The following is a 27537-nucleotide window of genomic DNA, read 5'->3' as shown; positions in this document are numbered from 1 at the left end:
AATTGAAGAATTGCAACAGATTATCGAAACACTGCAGTAATCCATAATTGTTTCATTCAATTGGCCGTTGATGTAAAACAGATTATGAGTCGTTGATCTTCTTCGTAAACTAATTTATCTAAACCATTTGATGAAGCAAGCTTTGATTAGCAGATGGCGGTCATCATTTATAGTTCCTTACTGATAAACTGCACTACTGCCGAGGTGTTCGCCTGAGAGCGAGATTTGGTGCATCCATTACCTAAGCTAACCAACAACATTAGAAGAGCGTTGGGATAAAAGAGCTGAGGAATTGCATTCCACGTATGTTCGTGGCGGCTATTTCACCACCGTACGTTACGCTCCACGCAGTATTACGAAATATACAGTCCTTTTCTCGTCAGTATTCCATAGAAACAAAGCATTACGCCTATCGTCGAGGAAAAATATTCATTGCCGAAATTACAGAGCGCGTGAAGGAACCGTAGCTAAATAATTGCGACATTCGGATTCTAGGAAATTATACAGATAAAAACAATAACGAACAACATCTGCCAAGATAACAACCGTTTGAGTGAATAAAGAAGGGGAACTAATTTAAATTATAAAAAAGAACAAACTCATAAATTTAGTGATCAAGATGGTACTACAAAAATAAAAAAACCAAATTTAAATTAGGCTTGAAATGAATGAAAATAAACGACACCTGTGAAACATGTATGATGCAACCCAAACATTTGAAAATAAAATGCATGGTTAATGGGGAAGAATTATAATAACGAGAAAAAAACATGCATAAAAGAAGATAACAAAAGTGTTTTGGGATTCACGTGTTAAGACGAGTTAGCAAAGCCATCCATTTTGCGCGGGAAATAGTTATTAGCAATAGAAACGTATGAAAGATTGTGATTGAAATGTATGGGCCGATAATTCCGCAGCCGATACGTTGCAGCAACGGAAAAATGTGCCGAAATGATATCGTCCCTCTATGGGAATTCATAGCTGTAGGAGAGTCATGAATGGCAAACGTGAGAACAAACAAACAAGCTAAAAATGGGTTTTTATAAAGGGTTGGACTGCACGGAAGTGCATCTATTGAAGAGATTATGCAAACGAACCTGTAGCTGAAAGAATAGTTGTCTGACGTCATGCAAAGGGCATCGTATAAAATGAAATGATAAAAATTACTCGACTAGACTATAGATTAGATGGACTTGTGGCCAATGCCATACCTGAAAGCACAAAAAATACGCCCGGTAATCCGACGCACGTGGTATCTGCCGAGTGTGATTTCAACAACGTACGTGTAGGAAAAAAAATCGATTTGACGATATGTTCTAAGCGAGACCGGTTTAAAAATCGATATAAATACATGTAAAATTTTATGTGACAATTAAAACCACAACTGAAAATACAAACTGTACGTCGGTACCGTTTAGTGCTCATTCAGGACACAAGTATAAATCATTCGTGTTTTATATGACTTTATTTTCATCATGCATCGTATGAAACAAAATGTTGTTTTCTTTATAGGAGAATTGTATTCGATAGCAGCTTAGTCCAATCGTACAGCCGCTCGAAGCTTTGCCGAACGACTTCGTGGATTATCCGCCACCTCATCATTCGATGGGACAACGACGTGCTTGTTGATTTGCTTCCAGCTTTGTTTCATCGTCTCCTGCATCGTTTCTGTGGCGTGAGCTAGCGTATGGCTAATGTAGTGCAATGGCACTTTGCTGGCCACGTCGTCCACAACATGCCCCGTCAGATGACGCTTGACGATTGTGTCCTCCAACGAGTGAAAGGTTATCGTAACCAGCTTACCGCCAGTTCGTAACAGTTGCTTGGCCAGCACTAAGCCATAGTTGATTTCGTTCAGCTCATTGTTTACAAAAATTCGCAATGCCTGAAACGTCTTTGTGGCGACATGTGCAGGACGCCGTAGCTTGTCTAGTCGAAAATCGAACATCCCTTCCGAATCGCTTTGGCTGAGACAATGCGCAACGATGCTCGCTAGTTCGCCCGTCGTTTCAATGCGTTTCACCGTAAACCGTGCACTTACGATAGCGCGTGCGATCTTTTTCGCTTGCTTTTCTTCGCCGTACACTTTAAGGATTCGCGCGAGGTCGTGCTCCTGAATACGAGCAAGCACGTCCGCTGCCGAAAGTTGATCTGGACAGCGATCCTTATCCATACGCATGTCGAGTGGGCCGTTGTGCGCTAACGAAAAGCCACGTGACGCCTCATCAAACTGCATCGAAGAACAACCGAAGTCAAACAGTATACCATCGAAAAAGCGTTGTCGGTCAAAACCCTCGACGGAGCGTAGAAGACTTGGAAGTTCGGAAAATTTGCCTAACAACGGCACGATGCGGCCGGGAAAGTCTTTGGCCATTTCATACGCAAGTTGGTGTGCGAGAGGATCCCGATCCAGAGCAATTATCTTTGTCCCGGGAGCTGCCTCAAGTATGGCTCGGGAGTGGCCACCAGCTCCGAACGTCATATCTATGAACACTTGGTTATGCTGTGGATCGAAAAACCGTATCGTTTCTGCAGCCATTACCGCACGATGGAGCGGCGGTTTGGAGGCGACTGACGCATAACTTCTTCCTACAATTAGTCTAACAAAACCTACATGATCCGCTCTACGCAGAAAAGCACGCATCTCTGGGCGTTAATTTTTCTTCTGTAGTATCTCGAGAAACTCCGTGGATAATACTTCACGGCACTGTTCTCCAGAGAGCCCGGTTGCAGTAGAGTGCAGCGTCCGCGGATGGCGGTTCGCGTGGACGTCGTTTACGATTTTTTCTAGTGCTCGAAATTGTCGGTTAAGCCGATCGTCCTTAACAGCAATGATGTTTGAAGATCCCAGTACTGTTGTGAGTTGATCTCGCAGGTACTGGCCTAAATCACGACCAACTTTACTTTTGTCAACCGGCCAACGCTCCAGAAGGCTGAGAAAGTTTTTATAATGCTGTGACATATTTTATCAGGAACCAGAATATGGGAGATGAGCCTGGAACGATAAACTACCATTAGTTAATTTTCCAGCATTGAAGTTAAAAGTGAGACATTTATTTTAGAAAGTACAAATGTCCCGCATGAGGAACCATTACGATTCCGGGATCACTGATAATGATACAACCGGCAAGAAGGTATATTGATTACCTCTTAACTCGCTTCAACGTACCCAATCGATGCGCGTCGCAATCTTATGTCTTTCTACATTACATAGAATCAACCTTGAACGTTAATTTTACACCAATCTTAACTTTACTATTTCAAAACTTTTGAAAAGGTCTTCCGTAATCACCATGTGTTGTGACGGTTTAAAGGTAAACAGAAAAATATTGACTATTGTACCACGCGTTTATAATGACACGCTTAGTGCTCCATTGGTAGACGACACGTGGGTTGATCGTCCAATCTTACTTTTCGGTTACCATAGTAACAATCATCTGTAACGGGTGCAATGATTTCAAAACAATTTGATGGCTTTTTAAAACAAAAAGAACTGTGTTTGATGGATTATTGTTAATAGCCCATTCAATACTATATCTATTCGTTTATACCAGCTAGCATTCATAAGTTTTCAAAAAGTTTTAACAATACTTTGATACCCTTGCAATAATTTTTGTCAATGCAAAACAGCATCAACTTATCAATAACAAAAAGAGTTGAGCAAAATGGAGAAGACTAGAAGACCAACACTCCATTTAATGTAATTTACTTGAATAAATTTAATTTTTTTTATTAAGATGAATTTTACGGAAAGGTATTTTTAATAAAGGGTACGAGAATAAATTTAATAAATGATTGAACGTTAATTGAATTGGTCAATCTACGAAAAGAACTACAAACTAAAAGTATTTTTGTAATTTAACAAAAAAGTTAGAGGAAAGGAGAGTACGAGTGAGAAGCAATGCAATTTGACTGTATACATCCTCTATATACCAAGATTAAGCGAAATAAATTCTAACTAATCTTTTGTCGTTTGGCACAATTTTGCAATACTTTTCATAGGCCGCAAATCGTAAACCGTACTAGAATAAACTATAAAATTACACCCGACACCTGAGAGCTGATCTAGTGCATCGTTATGACACGCGATCGGCCGGTCTATTGAAAAATGCGTCACGCTTCACATCGAAACGAAAAGTCTAGCAAAGGCATATCCAATCCTTTCGAACGTCTTCGTCAGAATCGATATCCGATCTCTTAACCACGATCGAGTCATCCAACCGCGAACGATCCGTGTCGCCAATTTCCGCCGGCAAGCGATCGCTCATCCATATCAAAATGCTAGCTCCTATCATCGTGCATTAGGGCGACCACACCAACATGCCAGAGGTCGGCATTTGATTAATGCATTTCACTTCTTCGGGTCTGCAAACGGGAAATGATCGGAAACTGACAAGCGACGATGACGATAGCTGCCAAGCGGCTCGATTTTTCAAATCTAAATCCCCCGAGATGCACCGTTGCACCCGTTGCAACAGAGCGACACCTTTCTGCTCCCAACGTCGCTGCATAGCACGTGTGATTTACCTGTTCCACCGCAAAGTTGCATACGTGCTGTCCTTATCTATGCGAACCACAGGGCGTTCCTTTGTTAACGCATTGTCATTCCTAGCCCAAATGCGCGGCAAACGATGACAGTTGGTGCAGCTCGTTGTTGTACTCGGGCAGATATTTCAAGTGCTTTAGCAAATTAAAATGGTTTAATATTGTTTGCGGAGCCCATCTGAACATTATACAGACGGCACGATCACGTAAGGATCGAGGCAACTGCGAAGTCTAACGGTGCTCGATTGATTGGGGGTTTTTGGTAACATTCTGAAAAGGCTAAACAGGACACTACTTCTTGCGAGGATCAAATCCGTTTGCTACTTTGTTTGATTGCACTAACTTGCCCTTCGTGAAATCACTAACGTTTCTTCAGCGTTCCGTTCACCCGCACGGTGCTCGTTTCCGTTAAAAATATTCGCAACTTTTGATCATCTGCCGACCGCTGCGGCATTCAGGCGGCCTTGCGCCTCGCGCAACCAGCAATACCGCCACCCATTTCCGGCTGGCCGCTGGAACCGACCATCTTCCCCACGTGTTGACGCCACATTGCAAGATTAATGCATCGCACGTCATCGACCGCTGTCACATGTCGTGGTACTCAAGTTGGCGCGGTTTTTTGGTTTTTGATTAATTCTGCAATCCCGCGGAACGCGTGCCCCGTTGCATCCTCACGAATCCACCAAGGCGGGGCTACGATTACGGCTCGATCGAACTAATTTTAACTGCCGTCCGGCCGCATTATTGCACCACACAGGAATTGCATGCGAGAGATGGATTCCTACTTTTTCCGAGGTTGTCGATTTTTTAATCTGCGGTTTAATTTTTCTTATGATGTTTTGCACATGCTGGGTCGCTCGCACTACGATGGCTCGCTTAATGCTTCGGTGGGAAAAACAATTTTTCATCCCTCGAACTAAACCGAGTACCTTTTCGAGGGTGGCCGGCTCCCGCCCGGAGCCAACTCTACCCTTCCGCTATGATAGAAGCATCCTCTTGCTGTTTTCGTTCATCTTCAGCCTTCGATTTGGCCAGTGGTGGCCGTCAGAGTCGGCTCATGCGATAAAGCAAGTTGATTGCGAACGACATCAGCGGTTCGCGATCGTGTCCAGTTGCGCCGAAGTAGCGTATATGCGCGCGCGATTGCGATGATCCTCGGGAGGCGGCGGCCGCCATTGCCCGTATCCGTCCGAAGTGCCCTTCTAACCCGCGCACCCTTGGCTGGGCCAGCGTTCGATTTTCAGTTTCATGTGAGGCATCCCAGATCGACTGCGCTCAGCAGTACCATCGGTGCCCTGGTCGAGATCGGCTCGGCAGTGCTAGCAGCGACCCGGAAGCTTGTACAGCAACACATCGTCGTCCCACGCTCAGTCGATACTATCCCGGTTGTGAAACACGCGTTTAGTGAGCAATACTACGACAGCAACATGCTAAGTGGTGCAAAGATCCTGTCCGGCACGGAGGTGGCCAAGTGAGTTTCCGGTTTGGCAACACTGATGTGGGGCTGTCTTCGTGCAGTTGTTCTGCAAGTGTCCTTTTTCCTCCGATTCGCAGGGAGATCCGCGAGCGGTTAAAGAAGGATGTGGCCGAGATCCGGCGCCAGGTACCGACGCTTGTGCCCGGGTTGGCGATCGTGCAGGTTGGTGGCCGCGAGGACTCGAACGTCTACATCCGGATGAAGATCAAAGCGGCGGAAGAGATCGGCATGTACGCCGAACACGTCCAGCTGCCGCGTACGACCACGCAGGACGAGCTGTTGGCAACGGTAAGTGTGCATGTAGTGTGCGTATGTGTGTTTTTGAGATGGTTGCCAGGGATCGTGGCTACATGATAAGAACCACATGATGCCAGGTAGAGCTCACGAGGACTAGAAGTTGTGCTTGTTTCCAAAACAACGTTCATTTTCCGTACTCCTCGTCAGTCAGCCAACTGGGGTGGAGAAGTTTGAGTGAAGGGAAAAGGAAGTCGAACACGCCGTAAGGGCCGATCGCCGATCCGTTGCGCCAATTTCCCGCGGAATGGGAGCGTGTAGTAATTTGATGGGATATCTGTTGACACCTCCATTTGTCGTTCTTGCGAGCAGATAGTGTGGTTTTGCTTTTTTTTTGTATGAGAGTTTTCCTACCTCTTTTCATCGATCGAGCAAGCGCTTACGGAATTAGAATTATGCTACAGGATTATCGCTCCAAGTGCATAACATGCCAATGATCGTTGAAATGGCTGTCAAGGGGGGTAATTGCTGTTGATAGGTGAATTTTTGCATCTTTCATGCGGTCATGTTCTTCGCATGAAACTACACGTTGCACTAGTCACCGATCAGTAGGAGGAGAATCAGAAGGAGTTGAAAAACAAGAACTAATGTGATAGATTGCAGTAGGACAAGTGTGCAATGGCTCATGTTATATTCGAGATCGGCACTAGATTTCAACGGGCAACTTTGTAATGAGCTGGTTAGTGATGCTAACAGCTGCTCGTTACGAAACGAGTCACGTTGGGCACGTAGATTAGTTTTTCTTGTTTTATAATACGAGAAAAAGTTAGACTCAATGAGAGAAACGTAAATATAAATATTTACTTACTGCTAACGTACATTTAGCATATTCTAAAGCGAATAAGTAATGCCGAACCTCGTCGAAAGTTATTTCTCAGGAAAGTGAAAGCATCGGGGAATTGTGCTAACGAGCACGTTGCATTGTTCTATCCAAACGTTATAGGAGAAGTAATTTTTTGCAGTATTTTGAACCAGTTTACATGAATTCATATATATATATATATATATATATATATATATATATATATATATATATATATATATATATATATATATATATATATATATATATATATATATATATATATATATATATATATATATATATATATATATATATATATATATATATATATATATATATATATATATATATATATATATATATATATATATATATACGAGATGAATTCATGTAAACATGTAAATTCATGTGATGAATAGAATTATATGAATTCATATACATTTTACGAGCCATAATGCGCCTCCATTTGGATTCTCTGTTGCTCAAATAAATAATTAAATTATATTTCTTGCAATGAATAATAACGATAAAATGACTTTGTTAATACCCAGGCTAAATGTATTGTTCAAACTATATTATAGGCTTACGTGAAACAAGATTTTTCCTAAATACATCAAAGAATTCAGTTGATTTATTCGAATGATGGGAGATTCTTACCTCCTGGACTGTTGCCAAATGGCTAGCAAATCGAGGTGCTGGAAAATGCGCGCAATTTCGAGGAAGACTGAGATGCATTCCCTTTCGCAAATAGCTTAATAATGATATAACCATCTGACAATCACGTTTGATCTAGGAGCGCCTCATAAACTATGTCCAAGGCGCCAAATGTTGCGATAAATTGTCCGAACTACTGGTGGAAAGTGTGAACGGACCTGCATCATGCGAATTCTAAAATAGCGCCATCGTAAATACATTTTGACGCCATCTAGTGACAGATCTTGCCGTCGGTGCCAAACACACATTGATCGTGTGTCTGAAGAGGACAAATGCACCCCTCTCGATGGATAGGGCTCTCGCCGAGACCATCCAATCGATTGCTCCTTATCTCTGACTTGACAAACGATCACGACATTTGAGGTCAAGGACATAGAGATGGGTTTCACTCGAAGGATAGTAATGGTTGCTTTCATTTCCTCCAGGTCAAGCGCCTCAACGAGGACCCTTGCTTCCACGGCATCATCGTCCAAATGCCGCTCGATTCGGACTCCCCGATCGATGCACATCTCATCACGGATGCCGTTTCCCCGGAAAAGGACGTGGATGGGTAAGTCAGGGCCCCATTTCCGGCGTAACGGAGTTGTCATGCATCACGTGAACCATTGCAGGCTCAACACCGTCAACGAGGGGCGCGTCGCAACGGGTGATATGGGCGGATTCCTGCCCTGCACGCCAAACGGTTGTATGGAGTTAATCAAACGTAGCGGCACACCGATCGCAGGCTCATATGCGGTCGTGATTGGTAGAAGCAAGATCGTTGGAACCCCGATGTCGGAGTTGCTTAAATGGGCCGATGCCACCGTCACGATCGCGCACTCTAAGACGAAGAACCTGAACCTGCTCATCAAGAAGGCGGACATCCTGGTGGTGGCCGTCGGCCGACCAGAGATGGTCCGGGGCGCCTGGATTAAGCCGGGCGCTGTCGTCATAGATTGCGGTATAAACTCCATCCCGGGTAAGGAACGGAACGGCCCGAACGTTATCAACCTAGGCTAGCTAGCGAGCCTGATCCTCGGCCGAATCGGCCTTCGTTCGGAACTGCTATCTGTGGTTGTTCTCGACAGTGAATTCACTTGTCGGTTCAGCATCCGAACGACCGCGTGATTCGCCGGAATAGCATCTTCTCGCTCATTATTCACGGCGGCTCGTATTATCCATTCCGCTTTCTCTGCTAGACCCGACCAAGAAGAGCGGCCAGCGGTTGGTGGGAGACGTGAAGTACGACGAGGCGCTGACCGTTGCCTCGCACGTAACACCGGTTCCAGGAGGTGTAGGTCCGATGACGGTCGCGATGCTGATGCAGAACACCGTTCAGTCTGCCCAGAGAGTTGCCCGGAGATTGATCGAGATGGAGTTCCGCTGGTGTTTGAAGCAGCTTCCACTCAAGCTAACCGAACCGGTTCCCAGGTACGTACGGGGCGTACTAGTATGCGTGCGCCACGATCGATGCCAGATCCTTGATCGAGACTTTTGGCGTTCTAACGTTTCATTCGTGCGCTTCTTGCTTGAACAGTGACATCGAGATTGCTCGCGCCCAGGTGCCAAAGGATGTGTCCTTGTTGGCACAGGAGATCGGTCTGATACCGTCCGAGGTGTCGTTGTACGGGACGAAGAAAGCCAAAGTATCCCTGAAGGTGTTGGAGCGTCTCCAGTATGAGGACGATGCGAAATACGTCGTCGTCGCCGGGTAAGTTCTAATGCGCCTCCGGCAATATTTGTATGCGTGACGATTGTTAAGCCTTTTAACGAACGCACAGCAATTTCGGGGACAGTGATTAGATCCACTTGAGCCTGCTTTTGTTATCGTGTTAAGAAACCATCGAATGTTGCATTTCTGTTGATGCTCAGCAGACCCACGCCACTCCGTTATCAAATGATGTCCCAGGAATGGGGAAGATTATTTGTAAGCTCCTAGTTCGGTTCATGTTAGCACTCATCTTTTTTTTTATTTACGAGAACAACTCATTACAATTGATTTTAAAACATTGTTCTAACTGAAGTATTTTCTGTGCATATATAATTTTGACATGAAGGTAACAAGAAATAGATTCTATCGCCATGGTTTGCACAAAGTATAGTATTTGATATGTAATATTACGATTCGGCAATGAAAGTCTACTTAATGAAAGCGCAACATTTAAACACTGGCCTGTTAATTGGCCTCCGAGCATAGGTGTAAATAGAATTGTTACACTGAATACCATGCAACGTGCTTCTTCTATCGCCATTCTAATAATAGTCATATTACTTACCATGATTAGCGCAATTCCGCCTGTCGATGACGGTGGCTAACCATTTTCCATGACTCGTTGTTTTTGAGCTACATTTGGCTAGAGATAATGATGAGCTGACACGATCGAGCTATAAACATAAAGTCTTGGCAGCGTGTTGCTGTTTCTGGACGATCATTTAATAGAGAACATGGACACTGTTGCATTTTTAAATGAGGATTAAATATTGTTAGACGGGCTTAGGAAGAAAGCGCTGTCCATTGAACCGATTCGAAAAGGACTTGTCGTAGACCGACGAGGAGTTTGCTAACCGTACAAAGCCTAAATTGAATGCTATTATTATCATTCTGCTTGTTCCAGAATTACACCGACTCCGTTGGGTGAGGGTAAAAGTACCACCCTGGTTGGGCTAGTGCAGGCCTTGACCGCACACAAGCGATACAATTCGATCGCATGCCTGCGCCAGCCTTCGCAAGGACCTACGTTCGGTATCAAGGGTGGAGCGGCTGGTGGTGGCTACTCGCAGGTCATCCCGATGGAGGACTTCAACCTGCATCTGACCGGTGACATCCACGCAGTTACGGCGGCAAACAATCTGCTGGCAGCGCAGCTGGACGCACGCATTTTCCACGAGGCGACCCAAACCGACCAAGCCCTGTACGAGCGGCTGGTACCGGCCATCAAGGGATCGCGCAAGTTCGCCCCGATCCAGCTACGTCGATTGAAGCGGCTTGGCATCGACAAGACGGACCCGTACACGCTTACACCGGAAGAGATCCGTCGCTTCGCCCGACTCAACATCGACCCACACAACGTGGTTTGGACGCGCGTGCTGGACGTGAACGATCGCTATCTGCGTAAGATCACCATTGGTCTGTCACCGACCGAGAAGAACCTGACACGTGACACCAGCTTCGCGATCTCGGTGTCGAGCGAGATCATGGCCATCCTGGCGTTGGCTACCGGGCTCGAGGATATGAAGCAGCGACTGGCGAAGATGGTGGTGGCTTTCGATAAGGCTGGCACACCGGTCACCGCGGATGATTTGGGAGTGACTGGTTCGATGATGGTGCTGCTAAAGGATGCCATCGAGCCAACGCTCATGCAGACGCTCGAGGGTACTCCGGTGCTGGTGCACGCCGGTCCGTTCGCTAACATCGCGCACGGTTGCTCCTCTATCGTGGCGGACGATATCGGCATGAAGTTGGCTGGTAAGCGCGGTTTCGTCGTGACGGAAGCCGGTTTCGGTTCCGACATAGGCATGGAGAAGTTCTTCAACATCAAGTGCCGCGCTTCCGGCAAGGTGCCGAATGCGGTCGTACTGGTAACAACGGTGCGAGCGCTGAAGATGCATGGTGGAGGTCCGGTTGTGACCGCAGGAGCGCCGTTGCGGCGTGAATACATGAGCGAGAATCTCGACCTGCTGGAGAAAGGGTTGCCGAACCTGCTAAAGCACATTGAGAACGGTTTGAAGTTTGGCGTTCCGGTTGTGGTTGCCATCAACGCCCACGGCACCGATTCCGCGGCCGAACACGAGCTAGTACGTACGGCGGCCAAGGCTGCTGGGGCGTTCGATGCGATCGTATCGAACCACTGGGCCAAGGGTGGCGAAGGAGCTGCTGAACTGGCTCAGGCGGTCATCGATGCCTGCAACCGGCCAGCTGACTTCAAGCTGCTGTACGAGCTGGACCTGCCGATCGAGGACAAGATCATCCGAATCGCCAAGGAGATGTACGGGGCCGGCACGGTGGAGCTAAACAGCAAGGTTCGGGATGCCATCCGTCTCTACACGGAAAAGGTAGGTGGAGAATCGCGCGTCCGGACTTTGTTCGCAACATCTATCTCATTGCAATTTCCCCAATCCATTCGCCACAGGGCTTTGGCAAGCTGCCGATCTGTATGGCCAAGACGTCGATGTCGCTGACGGGTGACCCGAGCGTGAAAGGTGCGCCGAAGGACTTCAAGCTGGTCATCAATGACATCTGCCTTTCGGCCGGTGCCGGGTTCGTCGTACCGATGTGCGGTGAAATCTCCAAGATGCCCGGTCTCCCAACACGACCGTCAATTTTTGACATCGACCTTAACACCGAAACGGGGGAAATCGAGGGATTGTTTTAAAGCGGCCAGCTGATGCGCTGTTGCTACGAGCTAGGCTTGAATGAATTCGATTTTTGTAGACCGAGAGAAAGTGAAAATTTTAACTATTTTCTTTGCCATATTTTTGATACACGAGTTTACTGTGTTAACGCTTGCTGTATACTCCGAAGGGATTATTTTGAAATTATCGAAAGCATACCACGCTTTTTTCACTGTCGACCTGACCATATTTCAGATTCAATCAGACGCTTATCGCTACGTTGAAAATTTACCAAATACATCACTTTTCTTCCCAAACAGTAAAAAAGATATACACAAACTCTCTGATGTGGAAATGATTTTTATATCACAGCTTGTAAAGAAGCTCGTCGGAAGTATGTTCCTCAAGGTACGGTGTTTTATTTCATAATAGCTGCTGGTAATATTCGACCTTTGTCGATAATAACGTAATATTTCATTATAACAAAAGTAAAGAGAAAAAGAAACTGATGAACCCTACTGAATGGTCATTCTTAGGATTATTTTTTGTAGAATGAATTCATAAAACATAACAATGATTGCAGATTCATGAAACGTAGTTATATGCAACCTTTGACGTCGCTTTTCGCAAATTCGTTAGTGTTAATCGTAAATTTCAGTATTAAAAAAAATCATTTCTTGGTTCAGAATTATTGCTAACGCCGGAAGTTGATGATGGTCTCACGATCCCGATGCAATTTAGAAAAGAAGTGGATGCGAAGAGCGTGTTCAGATTCCAAAGTCACGTTGCAAAGCTGGCACGTTATACCTCCCTTTGGAAGAGACACTCGTCTACGTGGAAAGATGAAAGAAACGGATAACGTTATTAAGCATAATTGATCGAACTCTATTGAGTTCTGTGCGCTACGGCCGGCCGGAAACTTACGACTCAGTCAATCTATGCAGCTCCGCGCAATGCACTTTAAAGAACTCAATTCGATTGGCTGGAATCGGGCGTAGATTAAGATTATCATAGAGCGGGAATATCGCATCAGGGTAGATATTATTCGAGGCCTCCCGGCGCTTTGTCTTGCTAGGTCCATCACCCGTAAACCAATTGAAGTCGTGTGCCATACTTCGATTCTCCGTTATGCTTCGCTCGCGTTGAAGAATCCTTCATTTCAAGAAAGGAAAAGCAAAACCAATGAACACTCAAAAAAAAAGACAGACACGTGAATAATAAAGCAAACCCCTTACTTGATGAGGTAGTCCTTGACTTTGGCCATCAACGACCCAATGCTATGTTCCGTCAGAAGGGGTGTCTGTTCGGTATACCCACCCTGCAGTATGGAATCCATCGTGTACCGAAGAGCATTGATCTGCTCAATGGAAGAATGAACGCAGGGAAAAAATGGAATTTGTTGGAGCTAATTGCTACACAGATAAACGGTTACTTACGTCTGCAATGTCCTTCTCGCTGATAATCACATCCGCCGCGAGCGACATGTCATGTTCAGGGTAGATTGATGCGTTCGTTTCTGGCTCGCAGCCTAATCCTGCCAGCAAGCCCACGACACGTGTCTCATCGGGATCCTTCTTCAGCATGCAAGTGGGAGCGAATATGAGCGCCATGAGCACGGGTAAACCCGGAATGTTTGGCATCATTGACGTCAGTCGAGCAACCAACCGATTATTGCCCATTTCGTTCATGGTGGCCGCCACCAGCAGCTTATCGTACGGGTTCTGTGGGTTAGTATCGAGTAGCACCGAGTTGATGGATTCGTTTTCGATCACAACTGGCTTCCGGTAGCCGGAGAACAGCGCCGAGGAGCACTTCACCTCGAGCGGACTGTAGGGACCGCGGAGCGTGAGTCGCATCTTTAGCAGTTCGCTCGGTAACACCAGATCCGGCTGTTCGTCGTCCTCTAGGTAGCGCTGTTGCTCGGAGCTATCATTCAGAATTTGTTCCCGGTACTGCTTGTCGACTTCCATGTCGAGCTGCACGCGCTGGCGCTTTTCGTGGTTCATCTTGGACATGTACGACTCCTCCGATAACTGCGCGTGCTGTGAAGCGACCAGTTCCCGGTTGATGCTTTGCTCAGTCGAATCTGTTGCATTGCAACGCAGCACCACCATAACCACGTGATTCACAACCGAATAAATTTCGACATGCATTTCTTTTCCCAGCACCAGACGCTGAAAGTGCTTAACGGTCTCATCCGTCCAGATGTCCTTCGGAGAGTACACAACCGATGGTTGTACCTCCGCCAGGGATGCCTCGAACACCCGGTCGGGGATTTTTGTCAACGTATCCAACATGGTGCCCTCCAGCTGGCGGAAGTACGATACTGCCACGTTAGCGGTGGCACCAAAGTCAAGGAAGAACACCGCCCATTCGATTACTCCCCGGTTTTTAGACTCAACAAGCAGCTTCGCCCGAGCCATCAACTGTGTTTGATTGAATACCAGCGGGGCTGCGACGATCTGGCGTGCTTCAAACACATGTGCCGAATCAAATGAGCGCAACTGTTCACCGCCATTCAACCGGTGCTGAATTTCCTCGTAGATTTGTATGTTTTTGTCGTTCGGACGCAGGTAAAACTTGTTCGGATGAACCACATGCGTCACGACGGCCGTTAGCCGGTGCCAGTGAATTTGCGGTTCCACCGAGAGCTCGGCGTTCGGGATTTCGATGCACCGCGGATGCCACTCGTTGTCCTTCCACACGCCTAGCTTTTTCTCCGTCGCAAAGGAGATCGCATCGTAGTGGTGCATTACCATCAGCTCGGACTGGCCGCACCGCACATGGCGCAGTTTGATCGCGTCGAACACGCCCGGATGGATGCGATCAGGTGCATCTAAACCCTCGTATAACTGGGCGGGTGGGTGGAGGAATCGGATAAAAATTTTGTTTGTGCTCCGCTCGAACTCCACCTTCATGAGGGCGTGCTTTTCCGGGTCTGGTTTGCGCTCGGTCAGCAGCAGCTTAATCTGCTGCCGGTACAACGGACCGATGTAGTTGGCGTGTTCAAACCCGGAGAAAAACACCGTACTGAACGGATCTCGCCCACCCACTTCCATGTACACCTTCCGGTCGCCCATTTCGCTCTCGTTCATCGACACCGGGATAAAGTAGTGGGGATAGAATGCTCCGGCCATAACCACTTTCAGGACGACCGATTTCTCACGCCGAGTCCAGTTGACACGCTTCGCTCCGGTCATGGAGCGGATGTTCAGTTTCGCAAGCCGCATCTTTATCTCCTGCACCAGTTCCGCCATTTCGCTGAGCGACTTCAGATCGAGATGGTAACGCTGGCACCAACTAACCGTATTCCCACCGGTACCCATCTCCTTCACCGAACACCAGGTATTGTACGCATTCAAAATCGCTATCCCGTCCGAGTTGGATCCATCTGCCCAGTGCCGCTTGCACGAGAACGCCTCGATCGTGCGCAACTGGCGGAAAATGTTTTTCACGTTCATTCCCGCGGCTATAACGATCGCTTCATCGAGCACGGAAAACACGTAGCCCAGGACCACGAGCTTCGCCAGGTGCAAATCGACCGGCAGCTGTGACATCAACATCCCAAGGTAGGTCAGATCGCCATCCTGCGGATCGTACTTGCCCTTCGTCGTACGACGCAGCGCTCCGAGCTCTTTCAGCTGCAACACCGTGTTGCTGATGTCACAGAGATTCGGTGGCGAAAGCGCTAGAGCCAGTATGGTGTGTGGTGCTCCCATGTCGAGTCGTTTCGTTTTTAGCACCGTGATCCCAAGCGGACAGCGCACCATTTCGGGTTCGACCGATTGCGCCATTCCGTGATCGTAGAAGTGCTTGTTCACCAGACGGTACACGCGTCCGTTCATAACACGCCCGGTACGGCCTGCCCGTTGAATGCAGTTGTTTCGGGATGCCCACTGCGTGCGAAGACTTGTGAAATTGTTCAACGAATCGGTTACTAGCAAACGCTGAAGGCAGAAGTCGATAACTGCAAGGATGGTGCCATGCACGATACACAAGTATTGTGCATTGAGCACGCACACGAAGTAAGAGGGAATTGTACAAATGAATTAACACGCACAGAGTAATTAAATCGTACAAAAATAGTCTCAAAATTACCAAACTTTATGTCCGGAATCGTGACGGAGCTTTCAGCGATGTTGGTCGATAAAATGACCTTACGGTGACCGGGAGGGGGCTTCCGGAACACAAGCGCCTGCTGATCCGAGGGCAACATAGAGTGTAGCTTGAGGATGCTAAACTTGGTCTGCCGCTGTGCGTCGGGAATGTTTCCGCCAAGGAAGTTCTGCAAAACATCGGCCATACGCTCGATTTCGTTAATACCCGGCAGGAACATGATAATCGATGGTTTGTAATCGATCTGCGCTGGCGACTCGTACTCGTCGATAAGGCGATCGCACACGATCGCCAGTTTTGCGGCCAGAAAGTACATCTTGTCGTGGACTTCTGGCTGATCGTACTTGAGGCTGAAATCGATCGCTAGCTTTTCCAGATTATCCAAGTAGAAAACCGCCACGTTGTGCTGCCGGCATTTGGACACGGAGAGCTGCGGTGCCAGCAGGCTGTTTGGGCCGGGAATTTTGAAGTACTGTGCAAACTCCTGCGCCTCGATGGTGGCCGACATGAGAATGATCTTGGTATTGCGTGATATAGGCAGCAGCCGGCGCACGATGATTAGCAGAAAGTCCATATCCACCTCGCGCTCATGCACTTCATCCAAAATGATGTGCGTGTAGCGGCTCAGCGACTTTGAGGTTATGAGGATGTTCAACAGGACGCCCGTCGTAACGTACATCAAGCGTGTATCGTTGCTAACCACTTCCTTCAAGCCCACCTTGAATCCTACCAGAGAACCAAGCTCGCAGGATCGCTCTTCGGCCACGCGCTTCGCAATGGACGCGGTGGCAATTTTGCGCGGTTGCGTGACAATAATATTGCAGTACTCCTTGCGGTTGTACGCGTCCTCGAGCAGGTACTGCGGTACTTGGGTGGTTTTGCCACATCCTGTCGTTCCCTGCAACACGACGACGGGGTTTTCGCGAATCGCATTCAAAATGGCGTGTTTCGATTGATGAATACTCAAGGCGCTGGAGTTAACGGTGAAATTGAACCGACTGAACAAAGGCTCCATGAGTTCCTGGGCTCGTACGCGCTGCAGGTGCTCCGTGTCCTCCTCCGCCAGTGACAAGGCGTCATCGACGTCGTCAAGGTGCGATGTCGTTGTTTGATGCAAGGCATCATTTACCCAACTCTGCAGTATGTGGATTTATTAACGAACGAACGTCAACTGAATGCCGGTCACGTGCGTGATTTAATTACCTCCATCAGTCTGGCTTCCTCGGCTTTGCTGTACTTTGCCGCGTACTCTGTACCCTCAACATTTCGTTGCGGTAGTGTCTGAATATTCAGCTTTCCCGTCACAACTGACCCATTGCAGTATCCACCGGAAATGATCTTGCGTTGGAATGGTTTACTGAAGTTGAAGAAATTGTTAACATCGTCGTCTTCCTCCATGCTTACGACAAAATGCACAACTTCTGAACTTTGCACGTCTGCTAAGGTAAGCACTTTCGGATTCTTATAATGATCAAGACTAAGACCTTCCGGCTGTATTGTTCGCAACTAAACAAAATTAACAATTGTCAACGGATTTGGTGTTCGTCGATTATTGTGACAATTCACACACGAAGTGAGCGAGAAACAGGTTAGCCCATGTTGGTGTATTTTATATTGCATGATTTCGGCACTTTTAAATCAAAACTTATTTCATTTGATGTTAACGAAGTTTACGAAAGTTTACGAAGTTTTTCAGCATCAAAAGTACGACACCCCGATGAGCAAACCAAACAAAACGAATATACAACAGCGTGCAAAGTGAAAGAGCGTAAAAACTTGTTAACTGTGTCTAGAACTTCTGTGGCAAAACAGCTTTAGTTTTGTGGAAAAGTAACAGGAGAGCATACCAGTTGAGAGGCCGCATTTTTATAATATATAAACACCAAAAACATAGCAAACGTTTCAAATTCAAAAAACATTTGAAAATAAGGTTTATAGTACTGATCAACAGGTAGCGCTAAATGTGCTCGAAATATGCTCGAAATGCGCTATTTGCTCATAAATAGCGCTATACAAAAACGCTTGAATTATTTCATGATATAATTGTGAAATATTTCATCAGTTACATCTATGAGTTAGTTTTGAGTGCCACAGTTTAAAACAGCCGATAATCGAGAAAACTACTAACTTTTACCAGTTATGCGCTCCTGTTACTTTTGGGTAAATTTTTTTTGTTTTGCGATGCACGGGCTGGTTTCAAGATCGATTAATTCTAATCACTAATTTCTCTTTGCGGACTGCAAAGCATGCGCTTTGAATGAGAATACCCTTCGCGATTACAACAATGCAATTCGCAACATCTATCACAAATAATTTTCAAAATTTTGTTACCTATTTTAATCAAAAGCTCACACTTGCTGTACTTTAAATTTATAAAAAAAAACAGATTTAAATTGAAAAAAAACTAAGAAATTTTATGTTGATTGTAAAACAACACTGCTTGATCGTATTAGATTTTTACTTACGTTTGCGTATTGCTATACAACATAAAAAATGCAACTGTACATCGCTTTACTTTACTAATAAAATATGGACATTCTATGCACTATATCAAATGTTAATATTTGCGATTGATTGTAATTGATTTCTCTTGCGAATCCTTCTAGCCATCGGAAACATTATGGACGAGCAATTGTTACGTTACAAAAATTAAATACTTTTATTTAATATCGTTTGCACAGTTTTACGTTTTATATTGCACTTTCATCAGTTAACTAACACTCGCTTAGGATTGTGAGGGAGAAACATTACTGAATGTTCAACTTTAGCATAAATTCGATGTTTCGCGCACAGGAATGGCAATCCATAACGATAACCTTACAATCATACGAATATAGCAATCGAATTGGATAAAAAAAGAATGTCAAGGGAAGGAATGAACGTGTTTTGGGGGTTGCAAAGTTCCTAGTTTGACTATTTCCGTGTCACAGCTAGAAGCAGCTGACTTTAACAGTGTTTTCGTTTTAAAAACACAACCCTTATCATGAACTTGGAAGTACAACATGTCAAACATAATACATTTGATCCTACTATACTGTGATTAGTCAATCATGCAGATTGTTGAATATACCTAGTCGACGGTATTAAAACCGATGGCAAAGCTCGTCGTCAGTTTCTTCTAGTTTTTTATGATTAACACCAGCATCTGGTTCGCTGCTCTTGTCAGATCCTTGCGCCATTGGGTTCAGCGATCGTTGGCGTAGGTGCTCCAGAAAGGCAGGGTTGAGACTTTCCTGAATGTAGATAAGTTGTTGTCATTACTGTGATTTTGTTTGCAATGCCTCAACTTACCTTCCGTTTGGGTGAGAACATATCCTTGTCCATGTCAACGAAGTCAGATTCATCCGATTGAATACTATCGAAAATCAAAAAGAGAAGCATAACGTCGATTAAAAAAGGATGTTTCTTGCTCGCCATCAAGTTGATCACTCTCACCTTAGATCATCGTAAACTCCACCACCCATGCGACCAAACTCATTATCGTTAAGCACCGGGTTGGAGCCTTCGATCGAGAAAACGTTGGTGGTCGGAACGTTTCGCGTTGGTTTCCCGTTCAAATCGGACGAAATCGATCCAAAGTCCGTCGCAGAAAGAGCTTTCAGCTGGCGGTTGAGACTGCGAATTTTGATGAAGAACGCAATGAACAGAATCACACACAACACGGCAAGGGCCGCCGACACTACGATCAGAATGATCTGCAGGGTTTCATCGGCTTCTGACAGTGCTTCTGGTGTCGGTGGCACATCCTGCAACGAGAGATTGTGAGATCGAAGGCTAGCCTTCAGTTCGGTGACAAAGGTTCGATTGGATGATTTCTGCTGAATCCGGCTCGCTTCCACCGCTTGATTGTTCTGGATGAAGTGAGTTCGAACGTCTGTAAGAACACTACCAGCACCTTCCTGTCGTTCGGCCAAAGCCTGATCTATGTCGTCGATGTTGCACTCCATTTCGTACGATGAGGACAACTGCTGGGCCAGCTAAAATTGTCGAGAACGTGTCAGTACGCGATTATTGGGACCTGTGGGAATGGTACTTACATACTCTCGCACGTCTGGCTTGTCGATTTCCTCGACGTTATTCAAGAACACAAACGTCACTCGGTTCGATTCCGACACGATGTACACTTTAGCCGGCACCGTATCGTTGTGCGTATCATCCCGATCGAACGCGATGAGTGTGAACTCGTAATATCCTTTCTGGTTGGGCTGTACTTTTTGGGTCAACGTTAACTCGCCGCTGTCAGGGTGTAATCGAAAAGGCAGACTGTCGGTTTGCAAATTCTCCCCGACTGCTCGTTCCGAACCAGGTACCACCTCGTAGCGAATGATTTCGTCCTCGTCCGGATCCTCGGCGTATACGCGGAACAATGGCTTCTGAACGCGATCGTTCGTAGTAATGCCAGCCGCGTAAAAGCGCTGCTGAAACACTGGTGGATTGTCGTTCACGTCGTTCACCTTGATCCTGACGAGCAGCAAGGACGAGGATGACTCGACAATCGATGCCGGAGGACCGTTCTCATTGTTCGTCGCCACAATCCGTATCTCGTGTGATGGTATTTCTTCTCGATCTAGCAGCACCGCCAAACGAAGCACGTTCGTGACGGGATCCAGCTCAAACAGATGACTCGCATTGCCGAATGTTTCTGCCGGACGGAAGTTGTAAGTGAGAAAAACCATTACACAACTACGTGACGCAACGGGGACGCTTCGGCTAGACCCATCACCGCTACTTACTATCGATGAAGTAGAATACGTTTGTTTGCGCACCCGGAGGAAGACCGGCATTCTTTGGATCCTCGGCGAATGGTAGCTGGCGGCGTTCGTCACGACCCTCCTCGTTTTCTGCCAAAATAGACAAACGACATGTACCATTAACGGAAAAAGGACAATATAGTAATATCATTGACGGTAAATGACGTATGTACGCGCCTTGCGAGTATGCAATACGCAAAGCATTCTTGCTAATCTCGCTCATTACATATTGGGAACATAAAACGGACTCACAAACTAACCACCAACCAAGTACACACAATCCTATTACTGTTGAGAAAGAGCTTCTACATTTTTTTTGTTCATTGGATCGCTGATATACTGTTAATATCAGTAAATAACAGTAAAGCAACACCCCATGAAGACAACTCTCGTTGGATGAGGGAATCTTCGAATGAATAAGCGAATCGAATGGGCCAGACGAATTGTATCAAATGATGCAATTACATAATCGCACGTACTAACTAAGAGGCACCTTTCCTTTTCAAAACCCGTAATTACCTGTAAAATCAGTATCGAACGTCGGTTCCAAGAACGCCGGCTCTCCCATCATATCGATGAAGACGACATAAATGGATACCTCTGATTGCTTTCCACCACCGTCTACAGCAACGACCGTAAGCTGATGAAAACAATGCATTCAATTATTCCACTCAATCGATTAAGTAACCCTATAAAACCCTACGTACGCTGTAATTTTTTGGATAAGGCAGCACCGCTAGGGCATTTTCCAGCACTAGTAGTCCCGTTTTTTCATCGATCTTATCCACCCGAAACACTTCGTGATCCTTATCACCATCTACAGTGAATGAACAATTGCAATGATAATTTGGTTGAGCGGATTTGGAACCGACCGTATCAGTTGTGCAGCGAGTTTACCGTTGGTACTACTGAGCGAAAACGTAACGTCTCCGAAAATTCCTCCATCGTCATCAATGGCTACGAAATTTGGCAGATTAGAACCATTCGTGTCAACCAGCGGCCGTCCGTTGTACAATGATTCGTACCTTTTTTGTGTGGGAGAAACGATGAATCATTACGTTTGAATTCTTAGCAAATGTGTGCTACTAATCGATCGAAGCTTACTTTAATCGAATCTGAGCATTACGTGTGGGATACACGATGGATGGATTGTTGTAGTTGTACGGATTCACCACCAGCTCGTAGTCTAGCATCCTGCAGTTGTCTTTAGCCGGTTCGAGAAGTTCGATGATAGGTTTGTACTCGCTGCCCCTATCGCATGCCTGCGAAATCAATTAAGTATTGATATGGTTGCATACGACATGTTCATTACTATTACTAGGATAATTTACCTCGATTCTCAGCGTCCAATTGCCGTGGTAGCCTTTCAAATCCTCGGCGACTTTGAGTGTTGCGTTGTATTCGTTTACATTTTCCAGCGCGAACAAGGGAGTTTCCACCGCTGCGGGAAATAGACAATCGAGAATGTTGCATCATTTTGGAAAAGTGAGGCGTTTCAATCGACTTACCAGGTTGCAATTGTCGAATGTAATAAAAGATCTTAGCGTTCGGTGTGGCTTTATCATCGCGATCGTCCGCTGCGAAATCGGCCTTGATAATGTAGCCTTTTTTGGCATCCTCCGAAAGCTCAGACTCGTCTCTTGGTAACGCAGGAAGTTCCGGATAGTGGTCGTTAATATCGAGCAGCTTGAGATAAATGTTAGTTGACACGCGGTTTTGAACTGTTGAGCGGAATGAAATACTCGTTAACGCAAGGAACACTCTAAAACAATGCTCGAGAGTGATTCAAACTACGTTTCGTAGGATTTCGTGAACTTCGTGAACTTCGTTTACTCACCATCATAACCACCTGCGTTGTCGACCATCACTATGTTGATCATGATGCTCTCTAGACCGGCATCACGATCTAGCACTTCGTTGTTTTCCTTAACACTCACCAACCCGGTGTTGTCGATCTCAAAATAGCGCTGCAGCTGAGGAAAATCTCGGTAGTTGATCTCGTACGACACGGTATGGAATGGCACGTCGCGATCCAAATCCTTGCCATCCACGCGTAGGATTGCAGTTTTGGAAGGGATCTTTTCAAACTTGTACACCTGGCCATCGTCGGGGAAAGGGTCGTGAAACGGTTGCTTGTTGTTCGTGTCCAACAGCACGATCGTAAACACATGACTGGTGTTCCATTTCCAGTCGGAAACCGTCACATTCTGGAGCACAAACTCGATTGGAGGTGTATCGCAGTCGATGGTCCGATTACCCTCTACTCTGATGATGCCGTTTTGGTCAATATTCATCCAGCCTTTATGGGCAGAATTCATCGGTCTAGAGATGGAAGAAAGCTTACATTCATGAATATAAAGAGGATGATCGAGAGAACCTTTTCTAGATTCGAATGGCACGTTACGCACTCCATAGAGAAAGTCATCTCGTTGTTTCCCGGTCCATCGATGTCGTAAGCGATAATGTTTCCAATAGTAATCCCAGAATCGGATCGCTCCTTCACCGATCGTACCACCGTGAGCGTGTCGTTGTCGAACTGCGGTGCGTTGTCGTTTTCATCGTCTATCTGTATGGCTACCATCGATTCGGCAGTGTTGGGCATGATCGTCTGATTGCGATCGACGAGTCGAATCATGAGGAACAGCGTGTCGTACATTTCGTAGTCCACCTTTAGCGGGAAGGCAGGATTTACGCGCACGGTTCCAATCGTTCGCTGACGATTGACACGTTCTTCGTGTATATAGAAACAGCTGGAAACGGAAACACACATATTGTACAGCAAAAATAAGGAATGCCTAACATGCGTCGTATTAATACTTCTCGTAAGTGTCAGCTTTTGCACGCACGCCGCTTTTCGTGCCATAGCTGCTGCTCCAGTCTATGCTGAATTCTAGCTCAGCTTCCGTGTCCGGATCCGTTCCAATGATTTCAGCAATCTCCGCTTCCCCGATGATGACCGGACTCTCGGCTAAAGAGTTTTCCAGAATGTGCATCGTACCACGTGGCTGTAAGAGTAAGAGATGTCGGTCACAAAATTGTCGCATTCATTCGTTTTTTGGGAAATGCGCCTTACAAGTGTAATTTGAGGTGGTTTATTGTTCACGTCGATCACAGTGATCACCAGTTGGGAGAAGATCTGATGGATTGGTTCGTTTTTACTCGTGCGTAGCACATCCTCAGCTTGCAGCTGAACGATGACTTCCTTCGCAATGTCGTAATCGAATATATCCGCACGGTTTGTTCGAATATCGAATCCATAGCTCGGATCACCACTTTCGGCATCCTCACCAACCGGCAGCTCGATCACTTGCAAGCTCTCAGAGAAACGACCCAGCACGACGAGCTTAATGCCGTCATCGATGTCGCGATCGGTGACGATTACTGACGCTAGAAGGCTGTTTGCGCCGACCGTTTCTAGAACACTCGTTTGATACTCGTCCTTACCGAACTTAGGAACCTCGTCGTTCCAGTTCTTGAGACGAATTGTAACAGCTTGGGTTCGCACGTGTGCCGGTTCAATTGGCTCTTGTGCGGTAACATGTAACTGGAATGTTTGCCGTTGTGGGATTTCGTAATCTAGCTGGGACGCGTTGTTGATGTTAATTGTAAACGACATCCGCTGGTAGCCACTCGAAGGTATAATAGTGAAAGATTCTGTCGGTTGAACGGTTCCATCCACCGTTTCCGTAAGTCGCACGTCATATCGAGCATGCTCGCCAAGATCACGATCTTCAATTATAAAATGCTCAAACTCAAGCTCCATAACGGTGTTCTCCCAGAACTCCAGCTCACTGGGCTTCAGGTCTATTTCGGGAAAGCAATCGTTTATGTCCTCAAGAATGATTGCTCCCTCGCTTGATGTGTTTAGTAACTTATTGTGGCACTTGTAGGCCATAATCTGAAAGCAATAACCAAATTGAAAGCACACGATTGGCACGTTATCGTGTACGAGGTTACATTTCCAGTCTCACCGTGAACGTGTATAGCTCATTCTGCTCACTATCGCGATCGATGGGTTGCACCGTCAGAACACCGTCCGTTTGTCCGATTTCGAAGTATTTCTGATCTGCATCGATACCAACAAACGTAAGGCATTGTTCGTTACTTCGTTCCTCCCAATCACGGGATACTTACAGTTGGGATTGGCCGTAGCCAGCTCGTAGCAAATGGGCATGTTCAATTCCGTATCTCTATCAATGGCGACCACGGTCGTACGATACATTTCCTTCTCGTTGATTCTTTCGGTAGTAAACGGACGACTGAAGATCGGAGGTCGACTGTCAACGTTGCGCACCTGCACAATCGTGTTCATTTTGAAGGAGTGCGTTTTATCCAAATCGTACACCGTAGAGATAAAGTTGAATATGGCTCTCTCGGTGTAATCTAACATCTTCTTGACCCTGGATGTAAGATGAAATGATTTTGAATGATATATGAGTGATTGAGAATGGTTCTAGATTTGCGGTCTGAACATCAGCAGATTACGTTTGTTTTAGGTTTTTTACTAGGCCTACATAGTTTCTAACGACCTTAAAACAACAATATACATGAGAAGGATCGAACAATCGCTTGCCCTCGATTGATGATCGTTCACGAGAAAACCGAGAAATTTCGGCCATGATAGCATTGCAATTGATTGCAGTCTTACCGTAGATTATAGAGCTTATTGTACGTCGGTTGAGGATGCAGTTCAGTGGCCGGAACGTATTCAAAATGATCACTGGCTCCGTTCGCATCCTCGATCTCAAACGACAGCTCGTTCGTGCTCGAGTTACCAATGTTATTCTCGTCGAACCCATCCGCATGGTACACGTTAAACAAGCACGTTGAGATGAAGTTCGCGCGCAGTTCTTCGATCTGGCAGTTGTTTTCACTCGTCATTACCGGCGAGTTGTCGAGGACGTTCACCAGATTCACAAAGATGACGTACGGCAGCGCCGGGTTTTCGGAGGACAACAGGATGATGTTGGTGTGTTGGTGTACCTCATAATCCTGCCGACGATTGATGGTGATGCACCAGCGACCATCGTCGCATCGCTTCAATTCCGCTCCGAGACTGGTTGGCGCCAGCGTAATGCTTGGCTCTGGTTGTCCTAGTTTTTCCATGGTGAAACGCTTGAGAACGAACCGAGCATTGGCCGAGCGGCCATCAGCAACACTTACCTTCGTAGCTCAGATAGAGCAGCACGAACGGGGTGTCCATCTCCTCCACCATCCAAACGTCCTGCTGCATGAGCTGTTCGTTGTATTCCGCGAGTGATATGTTCTCTGCGTTGCCCGTCACAAACTTCGGGTCGCCCCATTGCTGACTCCGCACCATCGTCAGCAGGGCGGCCAGCAGAAAAAATCGGATCGACAAACACCGCTGCAAAAAGCGGGCGAAAAGGTTTTGTAACGTAAGCGTCGGCAAACTGACAAAAGCTTTCAATCACGTTGGCTATCACTATAACTGCTGAACATGCTGTTTCAGGCCATGTTTACTTCTTGTACAGCTGGAGAAATTTGTTTCGACACCGACCGTCACCTAACAGCTGGATTTCATCAATCACACGATGAGTGACACATGACATCGAAATTATAAGCTATTCAAAACCAGGAAACCACTGATGAACAATCAATACCCAAGCCTATCAAAGGGAAAGCTTGTCGGTGTCAAAAGATCAGCGCCGGCCGCGCGATCGTAAGCCTTTCAAAGTGAGTCCAGAAGTAGCGGAGCAAAAACACTGTTGGCGGAAGCGAACGATAGCGATGATTGCCGTCAATTGTGGGTGTTGAGATAAGACAAAATAACCAAGTAGTGATATGGGCCAGATTAGTCACCCGGATCTGAACGAGTACGTGGTTGGCTTTCGAATTGCTCTTCCGTCTTTTGTTTCGGGCTAGGGTATGTGAACCTTTTGCTGAAGGATCTGAACGAGGGCATATTTAAGCAAATCAAGGCCACTTGAACTAAGGAAAACTAATTGTTCTGTGTCTTGCTCCAGCCTATAGCTTCTGGACGTTCGATATCTCCACACTGCGTCCTGAAGATTGGTTTTAATCATTGTTAAATTACCATTGCTGATTCACAAGCACAACATTTCATCTCTAGAACACCATAAGGCTGTCATCTGTATTACGCTTGCACTTTTCTACTGAGTGCAAATTGCTGTTGCACTGCTAAAAACTCAACACTTCAGCTACTGGCACATGACAATTTGGAAAAGGGTTAACAGTGCCACTGCACACTATAAAAGCTACCACGATTTGGGATTTTTTAGGACTTTATCGCGCTAGTGCGGCGAACGAAAAGACACGACTGACTGGAACGTCCACTCGATTGGCATCGATTGCTCTCTCATAGGCCCAGATATGACTTGCTATCATCGATAAGAAACGTCGATTGCTTTCCTCTATTAAAAACAGCCTCCATGAGATAAGATAACGCCAGCCGCTAGCAACGGGACGTTCCGAAGCAGTGGACGGAGCGCCGGTTGCGACGGGATGTCGCCTAAAGAAAGTACAGGTGAAACGAATCAACATGA

The 27537-nt window shown here is 46.2% G+C and overlaps 5 protein-coding genes across 7 annotated transcripts; 1 reads left to right on the top strand and 4 right to left on the bottom strand.

Moving 5' to 3' along the window:
• Positions 1-1442: 1442 nt before the first annotated feature.
• LOC128721846 (probable methyltransferase-like protein 15 homolog) lies at positions 1443-2644 on the bottom strand. Its single transcript, XM_053815644.1, has one exon. The coding sequence runs from the start codon at positions 2642-2644 to the stop codon at positions 1535-1537; it is 1110 nt and encodes a 369-aa protein (XP_053671619.1). The 3' UTR covers positions 1443-1534.
• Positions 2645-2653: 9 nt separating this feature from the next.
• Positions 2654-3278, bottom strand: LOC128721847 (ubiquinol-cytochrome-c reductase complex assembly factor 2). 2 transcript variants are annotated; one of them, XM_053815645.1, is made up of 2 exons: positions 3170-3278; positions 2654-2995 (listed from the first exon to the last, which is right to left on the bottom strand). In XM_053815645.1, the coding sequence occupies exon 2, from the start codon at positions 2960-2962 to the stop codon at positions 2654-2656; it is 309 nt and encodes a 102-aa protein (XP_053671620.1). In that variant the 5' UTR covers positions 2963-2995; positions 3170-3278. The 2 variants fall into 2 exon arrangements, with proteins under 2 accessions (XP_053671620.1, XP_053671621.1); XM_053815646.1 differs by lacking the exon at positions 3170-3278 and adding an exon at positions 3148-3169.
• A 2679-nt stretch (positions 3279-5957) lies between these two features.
• On the top strand, positions 5958-12452 carry LOC128730542 (C-1-tetrahydrofolate synthase, cytoplasmic). 2 transcript variants are annotated; one of them, XM_053823594.1, is made up of 8 exons: positions 5958-6016; positions 6100-6310; positions 8261-8385; positions 8447-8793; positions 9014-9245; positions 9352-9525; positions 10430-11867; positions 11945-12452. In XM_053823594.1, the coding sequence occupies exons 1-8, from the start codon at positions 5973-5975 to the stop codon at positions 12185-12187; spliced, it is 2814 nt and encodes a 937-aa protein (XP_053679569.1). In that variant the 5' UTR covers positions 5958-5972; the 3' UTR covers positions 12188-12452. The 2 variants fall into 2 exon arrangements, with proteins under 2 accessions (XP_053679569.1, XP_053679570.1); XM_053823595.1 differs by having other exon boundaries at positions 5986-6016; positions 6100-6316; positions 8267-8385.
• Positions 12453-12591: 139 nt separating this feature from the next.
• On the bottom strand, positions 12592-17660 carry LOC128731584 (probable ATP-dependent RNA helicase spindle-E). The gene is made up of 6 exons (XM_053824715.1): positions 17466-17660; positions 16245-17397; positions 13583-16113; positions 13382-13503; positions 13071-13298; positions 12592-12976 (listed from the first exon to the last, which is right to left on the bottom strand). Exons 1-6 carry the CDS (start codon positions 17658-17660, stop codon positions 12841-12843), a joined length of 4365 nt encoding a protein of 1454 aa, XP_053680690.1. The 3' UTR covers positions 12592-12840.
• A 1283-nt stretch (positions 17661-18943) lies between these two features.
• Positions 18944-27098, bottom strand: LOC128721702 (cadherin-23-like). Its single transcript, XM_053815481.1, has 20 exons — positions 27069-27098; positions 26177-26378; positions 25662-26106; positions 25148-25413; positions 24985-25079; positions 24087-24911; positions 23831-24018; positions 23422-23763; positions 22851-23335; positions 22522-22734; positions 22345-22454; positions 22118-22275; positions 21911-22038; positions 21721-21830; positions 21533-21653; positions 20996-21103; positions 20300-20904; positions 19698-20239; positions 19554-19617; positions 18944-19495 (listed from the first exon to the last, which is right to left on the bottom strand). Exons 1-20 carry the CDS (start codon positions 27096-27098, stop codon positions 19346-19348), a joined length of 5187 nt encoding a protein of 1728 aa, XP_053671456.1. The 3' UTR covers positions 18944-19345.
• Positions 27099-27537: the final 439 nt, after the last annotated feature.

Source organism: Anopheles nili, chromosome 2, assembly GCF_943737925.1.
Source record: "Anopheles nili chromosome 2, idAnoNiliSN_F5_01, whole genome shotgun sequence".
Lineage (NCBI taxonomy): Eukaryota > Metazoa > Arthropoda > Insecta > Diptera > Culicidae > Anopheles > Anopheles nili.
This window is presented reverse-complemented; position numbering and strand designations above follow the sequence as displayed.

What these genes read in the sequence shown, in the direction of transcription:
- LOC128730542 (XM_053823594.1), top strand. Translation starts at nt 5,973, where the DNA reads ATGCTAAGTGGTGCAAAGATCCTGTCCGGCACGGAGGTGGCCAA. An exon ending in CGGTATAAACTCCATCCCGG is followed by an intron (nt 8,794 to 9,013) that starts GTAAGGAACGGA and finishes TTTCTCTGCTAG; the next exon opens with ACCCGACCAAGAAGAGCGGC. An exon ending in TCCGTCTCTACACGGAAAAG is followed by an intron (nt 11,868 to 11,944) that starts GTAGGTGGAGAA and finishes CATTCGCCACAG; the next exon opens with GGCTTTGGCAAGCTGCCGAT.
- LOC128721847 (XM_053815645.1), bottom strand. Translation starts at nt 2,962, where the DNA reads ATGTCACAGCATTATAAAAACTTTCTCAGCCTTCTGGAGCGTTGGCCG.
- LOC128721846 (XM_053815644.1), bottom strand. Translation starts at nt 2,644, where the DNA reads ATGCGTGCTTTTCTGCGTAGAGCGGATCATGTAGGTTTTGTTAGACTA.
- LOC128731584 (XM_053824715.1), bottom strand. Translation starts at nt 17,660, where the DNA reads ATGGAGGAAGACGACGATGTTAACAATTTCTTCAACTTCAGTAAACCA. An exon ending in GCGAGAAGGACATTGCAGAC is followed by an intron (nt 13,504 to 13,582) that starts GTAAGTAACCGT and finishes TCCATTGAGCAG; the next exon opens with ATCAATGCTCTTCGGTACAC. An exon ending in CTGCATAGATTGACTGAGTC is followed by an intron (nt 12,977 to 13,070) that starts GTAAGTTTCCGG and finishes CTTTCCACGTAG; the next exon opens with ACGAGTGTCTCTTCCAAAGG.
- LOC128721702 (XM_053815481.1), bottom strand. Translation starts at nt 27,098, where the DNA reads ATGAAATGTTGTGCTTGTGAATCAGCAATG. An exon ending in GGCTACGGCCAATCCCAACT is followed by an intron (nt 25,080 to 25,147) that starts GTAAGTATCCCG and finishes GTATCGATGCAG; the next exon opens with ATCAGAAATACTTCGAAATC. An exon ending in ATGAGCTATACACGTTCACG is followed by an intron (nt 24,912 to 24,984) that starts GTGAGACTGGAA and finishes TATTGCTTTCAG; the next exon opens with ATTATGGCCTACAAGTGCCA.